Here is an 8983-nt window from a genome sequence, read left to right as displayed (position 1 = left end):
CGGCTATCCGGGGATCGGGCGAGAAGGTGGAGTTGAGGCGAAAGGTCAGCCGTGATCTTATTCAATGGCGGAGCAACAACAACTTTTATTTCTATAGAGCACTAAGCACCAAGCTCATGGTCTACAGAGCAGCAGTGATACCCGCCCTGCTGTATGCCTCAGAGACATGGACCATGTACAGCAGGCACCTCAAAGCACTGGAGAGGTACCACCAACGCTGCCTCCGCAAGATCCTGCAAATCCATTGGCAGGATAGGCGCACCAACGTCAGTGTTCTCGCTCAGGCCAACATCCCCAGCATCGAAGCTTTGACCACGCTCGATCAGCTCCGATGGACGGGTCACATTGTCCGCATACCCGACACGAGACTCCCAAAACAAGCGCTCTACTCGGAGCTCCGGCAGTGCAAGAGAGCCCCAGGTGGGCAGAGGAAGTGCTTCAAGGACACCCTCAAAGCCTCCTTGAAAAAGTGCAGCATCCCCACTGACACCTGGGAATCCCTGGCCCAAGACCGCACAAAGTGGAGGAGAAGCATCCGGGAAGGCACTGAACACCGAGTCTCTTCGCCGGGAGCAAGCGGAAACAAAACGCAGGCAGCGCAAGGAGCGCACGTCAACCCAAGCACCCAACCCACCCACCCCTTCAACCACCGTCTGCCCCACCTGTGACAAAGACTGTAGGTCCCGCATTGGACTCATCAGTCACCTGAGAACTAATTTTTAATGTGGATGCAAGTCATCCTCGGTTCCGAGGGACTGCCTAAGAAGAAGAAGAGATTTCTATAGCGCACTTAATACAGTAAAACCTCCCAAGGCACTTCACAGGAGCGTTATCAAACAAAATTTGACACCGAGCCACGTAAGGAGATACTAGGGCAAAGAGGTAGGTTTTAAGGGGCATCTTGAAGGAGGAAAGAGAGGCGGAGAGATTTAGGGAGGGAATTCCAGAGCTTAGGGCCTGGGCAGCTGAAGGCATGGCCACCAATGGTGGAGCGATTAAAATCGGGGATGCTCAAGAGGCCAGAATTAGCATGCTCCTGCTCCTATTTCTTATGTTCTTATCCTCGTAGCGATTATGAGTGTCAAATTTTTTATCAGTGCAATATAAAAACTGAGTCGGAGCTTCCCAAAATTCATTCCATGAAAGACGTTTACAGCCAGCAGAGAGTTTCATATTGTCTGGGATGATTTGAATCTAATTCACAGAGGTGAAAGGACTATATTCTAATCCAGAGCTCCGCCCAGTCCTCTATACCCCTTTCATTCTAAAGTTCTTTTGTTTAATTTCTCCTCCATTTTCTGGAAGTTGAGAGAGTTTTTTTTTTTTTTAAATTATTCATAGGCGTCACTGGCAAGGCCAGCATTTATTGCCCATCCCTAATCTGAGTGGCTTGCTGGGCTATTTCAGAGGGCAGTTAAGAGTCAACCACATTGCAGTGGGTCTGGAGTCACATATAGGCCAGACCGGGAAAGGACAGCAGATTTCCTTCCTCTAAAGGGGCATTAGTGAACCAGATGGGTTTTTATGACAATCTGATAGTTTCATGGTCACTATTACTGATACTAGCTTTTTTTTTTAAATTCAAGATTTATTTATTAATTGAATGTAAATTCACCAGCTGCTATGGGGGGATTTGAACTAATTTCTCTGGATTACTAGTCCAGTAACATAACCGCTATGCTACCGTACCCATCTACGCTGGAGGAAAGCCGCAGACTGCACTTCCCAAAAGTGCCTATGGGGGGGGGGGGGGGGGGCAGGGGGGAACTGAATGATGCTGTTGTAAAGGTGTAAATTCAACTAGTTGGTAGGATAGGAACAACATTAAAGGATCTAAATGCCAAATATCTGGGCCTAGAAATTCAGTTGGCTGCGCCAGGCGCTAACGCCAAAAAAGGGCTATATTTCCGTCGATAAAGCCTTAGCGCCGGAATGCAGACCGATCTGCGCCGACGCCCAAATTCATTTGAGATTTAGCGCCGGCGCAAAGTGTTAGCGCCCGCTCGGGTGCGCGCGCAGCTTATGACGTCATATCCTCGCGCAACGCTGTTTTAGCGCCCCAAACCGGAAATTGAGTGGCGCCCGCCCAATGTGGGCGTGGCGCTATTAGGAATTGTAAAATGGAACGTTGCAGAGGCCCTGTGGGCCTCGGGCAGCGCAAATTAAAGGGCACCTCCACTGACCTATAAAGCCCAGCCATTTTGCTGCAATGACTTCACTGCTTTGGATTTCTACACAGAGACCAAGGGACAGAGATTCCAGATTTGGGACAAGATAGGAGAGGTCTTTTTGGCTTCTGGCCAGTGCTTTGACATTTGACTCTTGCTGATTTCACTGTTGCGACCTTGATTATGGGGGCTGCATGGGGGGCCAACATTGAGTTGCAGCATTATGTGCGGAGGGCTCGCAGACGCTGTGAGAGACGGGCAGCCATGCGTAGACACAGAAGGGCCATCAGGCGTCGCCAACGTAGGCCTTACGCACCCAGGCAATACCGGCAGCAGGTGTCCTATGTCACCATGTCTGCGGCACTTTGTGTAAAGAGGCTGCGCTTCAGAAGGGAGGTGGTTGGAGAGATCTGCCAGCTGCTTCACGCAGATTTGCAGCCACAGTTCATGTCCAGGACGTCTCTCTCGGTGGAAGTGAAGGTCACGGTGGCTCTCAGCTTTTATGCAAGCGGCTCGTTCCAAGCCGCTGCTGGGGACATCGCGAACATCTCCCAGTTCGCCGCACATTGCTGCATCCGGCAGGTCACCGATGCACTGTTCGCGAGGAGACACCAGTTCATCTCCTTCCCCATGACCCAACAGAGGCAGCAGCAGCGTGCAGTGGGATTTGGCAGGATCGCGGGCTTCCCCATGGTGCAGGGCGCCATTGACTGCACGCATGTGGCTATGCGGGCACCTATAGACAATCCCGAGGTTTACCGCAACCGCAAGGGCTACCATTCCCTCAATGTGCAGCTGGTGTGTGACCACAGGCAGCGCATCCTAGCTGTAAATGCCCGCTTCCCAGGAAGCAGCCACGATGCTTTTATCCTGCGCCAGACTACTGTGGCTGACATGTTCCAGGCACAGCCTCTACCAAGGGGATGGCTTATCGGGGACAAGGGCTACCCTTTGTGCACATGGCTCATGACCCCGCTCCGCGCGCCCAGGACCCCAGCGGAGGACTCATACAATGAAAGCCATCAAGCAACAAGGAACGTCATAGAGCAAACCATAGGCGTCCTCAAGCAACGCTTCCGCTGCCTGGATCGCTCCGGCGGCTCTCTACAGTATTCGCCGGATAGAGTGTCCCAGTTCGTCATCGTGTGCTGCATGCTGCACAACCTGGCTATCCGCCGGACGCAGGCACTGCCACCTGACATTGCACCACCACCTGAGGAGGACGAGCAGGAGGACCATCAGGAGGAGGAGGGGGAGGAGGAGGAGGAGCAGGCCAGGAGGGGGCCAGAAGGCCCAAGGGCCGTACGCCGGGGGCTTATTGCTCAACACTTCTAGGCCCGCTGTGAGGGAATGGCCTGTGGGAATGAGCGCACCTGAAGGCAGCCGCTCCGGAAGCCGTCAGCCGGTTAACGCAGCAAACACTTGAAACATGACACCTGGACAAGCTGAATAAATAAAAACCTTTATTTAACAAACTGAGGCCCCTTCCCACATGAAACTCAAAAACACAGAACACACCCAAAAAACAGTCACAAACATATGTCACTCCCCCAACCTGGGGAGGACTAACAAAAGTTGGCCATCCACATGGCCTTCAACATTGGCCGTAACAAAAAAAGGGCCCCCCTCGCCAACAGAAAGACCCCCATAAAAACAAAAAATGCCTTCAATTTCGGCCATCCACAAAAATCAGCCCCCAAAACACAATCCCCCCCATATATACAATGCCGCAGAGACCACACTCTAGCGGCTGTGCCGAGAGGGCGAGTCCTTAGAGAGCCTTCCCCGGCCCCTGCCCGGCCTGCTGCTCCGCCTCAACGTGGGCCCTGTGGCGGCCTCAAGGCTGGGGGAAGGCTCATGAGGGCCCCCATGCGTCGCGACAGATGCCCTTGGGGGTCGGCCAACATGACGCACGTCCCGGGAGGGGCCGGCTGCTGACTGGTTCGGCTGTGGCTGGCCAGCATCAGTGGCAGCAGCAGCTCCTCGCACCCTGGCTGGGGGAGTGGCAGTGTCGGATGCTCCAAGGGGGGAAGCTGGCTGCTGCCAGGCGCGCGAGGCTCAGCAGACACAATGGCAGTCGTCCGGCCTGGCAGTTCAGCTGGCGCAGCTATGTGCTGGAGGCCAGCCCGCTGTGTTGCAGCAGGGCGGCGGGTGCGGGTGCGACGCCTCTGCGTCAAAGCGAGTGTGGCAGAAGTCAGTGACCGCACTGCCCGGGTATGTGCCTCCAGCTGCTGTGACAGTGTGTCGAAGGAACCACCTCTCTGGCGACTCTCCTCCTGCAGTGCCGCGAGTAGTTCGACCCCCCTGGCGTGCGCTGCGGCCAGTTGCTCCACCCCCCTGGCCTGTGATTGCCCGAATGCTGCCACACTCTGAGCCAGGGACTCGATGGCGTGCGGCATCTGCTGCACAACCCCCATGAACTCATGGTGGCGCCGGTCAGACGCCACCGAGATCTCTTGCAGGAGGCGCACCTCCTGGCCGAGGCCACTCTCCGGACTGGAGAGAGGACTCTGCAGCTGGGGAGAAGCCGGCCGAGCTGGCCGACCCCTGCCGCCTGCCTGGACCCCACTGCAAGCAGGATCTGCCCTCCCCTGCAACACCTCCCCCTGGCTCTCCTGCATGCCAGACGTCCCCCCTTCATTGCCATCCCCTGGCACGGCTGAGGGCTCGCCCGATGGGCCGGCTTCCTCCTCGTCCTGGACGTCCTCCTCCTCCTCCTCCAAGGGCCTGGCACCCGGCGCCTCAGGGACCACCTCCTCCTCAGCAGCTGAAAGCAGGAAGGCACAAAAGTAGCTTTAAAGTGAGGACAGGGCGTCAGCGAGGGACGCCTGAGCGGTGGCATTATGCACATTTGTCCGTCAGTGGGAAAGGATTTAGATCGGAAGCACTAGGGCAACGAGAGCGCTGCAAGCGGTCATCTCCTTACCAGTGGCTCCCAGCACAGGGTCCGCATCCCCGATGGCTACAGGGCCAGTCACCCGGGGACGCAGGAGTCCAGCGACGCTCTCCTCCAGAGCACTTAGAGCCTGGTAGTGGGGCCGTCCACCACCGGTCTCCACCCGGCTGCGCGCATTTCTTGCCAGCTTGGCCTGCAAGAGAAAGGACGGACTCTAAGTACAGTGTGGTGCCCTGTTGCTGTGTGTACTGCCTCCCATGGTGGAATAGCCTGGCCAGTGTGGTCAGTGCAGAAAGTGCTGTTGATGATCATGCCAGTGGCATTGCTGCGTGAGGAGGGCTGCCCATTATGCCTTTGAGGTCCCTTTGCCCATAGTGTGAGGCTCACATGCAAGGATGAGGAGGACAGTGGAAAGGGTACTCACCTTCACCAGCCGACAGAGGTCATTGAACTTTTTGCGGCACTGGTCCGCAGTCCTGGGCACATCTGAGTTTGAGGAGACCCTGCGTGCGATGCTCCTCCAGGCTTTCCTGAACTCTCTCCTGGGAGCCTTTCTGCCATTGTCCGGGCACAAGATGGGTCTTCTCTCCTGGACAGCATCAATCAGCACCCTCAGTGCATGGTCTGAGAAGCGCTGGGCTCTTTCACGGGCCATCTCCATCTGTCCTGGCGCTATTTTGTCCCACCAGCACTGTTGAGGCCTAGCAGCAGGGCTCCAGTGTGCAGGGCGTGGCAGCAGTCAAAGTTGACCCTTCCCCCTTTAAGAGCAGGTCGGCGTCAGGGTGTCTGCTGTCAAGCAACACATGACCGCACCTGCGCTGCGCCCGGCATCGGCGTTATCAGGCCGCAGCGCCGGTTTAGCGCCGGAACTGAGCATTGCAACGCCGGTTTCAGCGCTCGCCAAAACTCTTGGCCAAATCCACTGAATTTCGGTGCGGTTGCCTGCAGTTTCCGGCGGGCGCTAAATTTACCGAACGCCCGACTTTAGCGCCCCAAAACTGTGCAAACTGAATTTCTAGGCCCTGGTGTTTTCAGATGAAGAAAGAACTTGCATTTTTACAGCGCTTTTCACAACCTCAGAAGGTCCCGAAGAGCTCCACAGTCAATGAAGTATTGTTGACATGGAGTCACTGTTTTAATGCCGGAAACTCAGCAGCCAATCAGAGCAAATCAAGCTCCCACAAACAGCAATGCGAGACTCCAGGATGGTATGTTGCCTCCCTGGTGCAAGGGTCAAGGATGTCTCGGAGCGGCTGCAGAGCATTCTGGAGGGGAGGGTGAGCAGCCAGTTGTCGTGGTGCACATAGGTACCAATGATATAGGTAAAAACCGGGACGAGGTCCTAAAAGCTGAATATAGGGAGTTAGGAGGTAAATTAAAAAATAGGACCTCAAAAAGGTACTAATCTCAGGATTGCTACCAGTGCCACGTGCTAGTCAGAGTAGAAATAGAAGGATATTTCAGATGAATACGTGGCTAGAGGAATGCTGCAAGGCGGAGGGATTCAAATTCCTGGGACATTGGAAACAGTTCTGGGGGAGGTGGGACCAGTACAAACTGGACGGTTTGCACCTGGGCAGGACCAGGACTGCTGTTGGGGAGGGTTTAAACTAAAATGGCAGGGGGATGGGAACCTGTGCAGGGAGACAGAGGAATGGGAAACAAGGATAGAAGCAAAAGACAGGAAGGAGAAAAGAAAAGTGGCAGAGAAGTCAAGGGTTTAAATCAAACATGACCACAGTAAATAATAGTTCTAAAAGGTCTAAGAGTGTTAAAAAAAACAAGCTTGAAGGCTTTGTGTCTTAATGCGAGGAGCATTCATAATAAGGTGGATGAATTAGCTGTGCAAATAGATGGTAATGGATATAATATGATTGGGATTACAGAAACATGGCTCCAGGGTGACCAAGGCTGGGAACTCAACATCCAGGGGTATTCAATATTTAGGAAAGACAGGCGAAAAGGAGGTGGGGTAGCATTGCTGGTTAAAGAGGAGATTAACACAATAGTAAGGAGGGATATTAGCTCTGATGATGTGGAATCTGTATGGGTAGAGCTGAGAAATACCAAGGGCAGAAAACGTTTGGGGGTCTGTATACAACTCCCACTAACAGTAATGCTGAGGTTGGGGATGGCATTAAACGGGAAATTAGAGACGCGTGCAATAAGGGCACAGCAGTTATCATGGGTGACTTTAATCTACATATAGATTGGGCTAGCCAAATTAGTAACAATACTGTGGAGGAGGAATTCCTGGAGTGTATACGGGATGGTTTCCTGGACCAATATGTCGAGGAACCAACTAGAGATCGGGCCATCTGGGTATTATGTAATGAGAAAGGATTAATTAGCAATCTTGTTGTGCGAGGCCCCTTGGGGCGGAGCGATCATAATATGATCGAATTCTTCATTAAGATGGAGAGTGAAGTATTTGACTCAGAGACTAGGGTCCTGAATTTAAATAAAGGAAACTACGATGGTATGAGGCACGAGTTGGCTAGGATGGATTGGGGAATGTTACTTAAAGGGTTGACGGTGGATAGGCAATGGCAAACATTTAAAGATCGCATGGATGAACTACAGAATTTGTTCATCCCAGTTTGGCATAAAAGTAAAACAAAAAAGGTGACTCAACTGTGGCCAACAAGGGAAATTAGGGATAGCATAAGATCCAAGAAGAGTACATATAAATTGTCCAGAAAAAGCAGCAAACCTGAGGATTGGGAGCAGTTTAGGATTCAGCAAAGGAGGACAAAGGGATTAATTAAGGAGGGGGAAAAATAGAGTATGAGAGTAAGCTTGCAGGGAACATAAAAACTGACTGTAAAAGCTATAGATATGTGAAGAGAAAAAGATTGGTGAAGTCAAGCGTAGGCCCCTTGCAGTCAGAATCAGGGGAATTTATAATGGGGAACAAAGAAATGGCTGACCAATTAAATACATACTTTGGTTCTGTCTTCAAAAAGGACGACACAAATAACCTCCCAGAGATGTCTAATGAGAGGGATGAACTGAATGAAATCAGTATTTGTAGGGAAATGGTGTTAAGGAAATTGATGGGATTGAAGGCCGATAAATCCCCAGGGCCTGATAATCTACATCCTAGGGTACTTAAGGAAGTGGCTCTAGAAATAGTAGATGCATTGCTGGTCATCTTCCAAAATTCTATAGATTCTGGAACTGTTCCCATGGATTGTAGGGTAGTTAATGTTACCCCACTATTCAAAAAAGGTGGTAGAGAGAAAACGGGGAATTATAGACCGGTAAGCCTGACATCGGTAGTGGGGAAAATGCTAGAGTCCATTATGAAAGATGTAATAGCAGAGCACTTGGAAAACAGTGACAGGATCGGACAAAGTCAACATGGATTTACAAAAGGTAAATCATGCTTGACTAATCTACTGGAATTTTTTGAGGATGTAACTGGTAGAATAGATAAGGGAGAACCAGTGGATGTGGTATATTTGGGCTATCAGAAGGCTTTCGATAAGGTCCCGCATAAGAGATTAGCATGTAAAGTTAAAGCACATGGGATTGGGGGCAAGGTACTGACTTGGATAGAGAACTGGCTGGCAGACAGGAAGCAAAGAGTTGGAATAAACGGCTCTTTTTCCGAGTGGCAGGCAGTGACTAGTGGGGTACCGCAGGGACCGGTGCTAGGACCCCATCTATTTCACAATATATATTAATGATCTGGACAAGGGAACTAGATATAATATCTCCAAGTTTGCAGACGACACAAAGCTGGGTGGGCGTGTGTGCTGTGAGGAGGATGCAGAGAAACTCCAGTATGATTTGGACAGGTTGGGTGATTGGGCAGATGTATGGCAAATGTAGTATAATGTGGATAAATGCGAGGTTATCCACTTTGGTGGCAAAAACAGGAAGGCAGATTAATACCTGAATGAAAATAGATTGG

The 8983-nt window shown here is 51.9% G+C and overlaps 1 protein-coding gene across 1 annotated transcript; it reads right to left on the bottom strand.

Moving 5' to 3' along the window:
• Positions 1 to 3838: 3838 nt before the first annotated feature.
• Positions 3839 to 5260, bottom strand: LOC147113343 (uncharacterized). The gene is made up of 2 exons (XM_085994008.1): positions 5095 to 5260; positions 3839 to 4935 (listed from the first exon to the last, which is right to left on the bottom strand). The coding sequence occupies exon 2, from the start codon at positions 4787 to 4789 to the stop codon at positions 3983 to 3985; it is 807 nt and encodes a 268-aa protein (XP_085850134.1). The 5' UTR covers positions 4790 to 4935; positions 5095 to 5260; the 3' UTR covers positions 3839 to 3982.
• Positions 5261 to 8983: the final 3723 nt, after the last annotated feature.

The sequence above is a fragment of the Somniosus microcephalus genome, chromosome 8 (genome assembly GCF_052327205.1).
Source record: "Somniosus microcephalus isolate GS21.2 chromosome 8, FLI_Smic_1.0, whole genome shotgun sequence".
Taxonomy (NCBI): domain Eukaryota; kingdom Metazoa; phylum Chordata; class Chondrichthyes; order Squaliformes; family Somniosidae; genus Somniosus; species Somniosus microcephalus.
The sequence above is the reverse complement of the archived record's forward strand: the minus strand, read 5'-3'. Positions and strand labels throughout refer to the sequence as shown.

Bases quoted from the DNA above. Each gene is read 5' to 3' on its own strand.
- LOC147113343 (XM_085994008.1), bottom strand. From the start codon at position 4,789: ATGCAGGAGAGCCAGGGGGAGGTGTTGCAGGGGAGGGCAGATCCTGCT.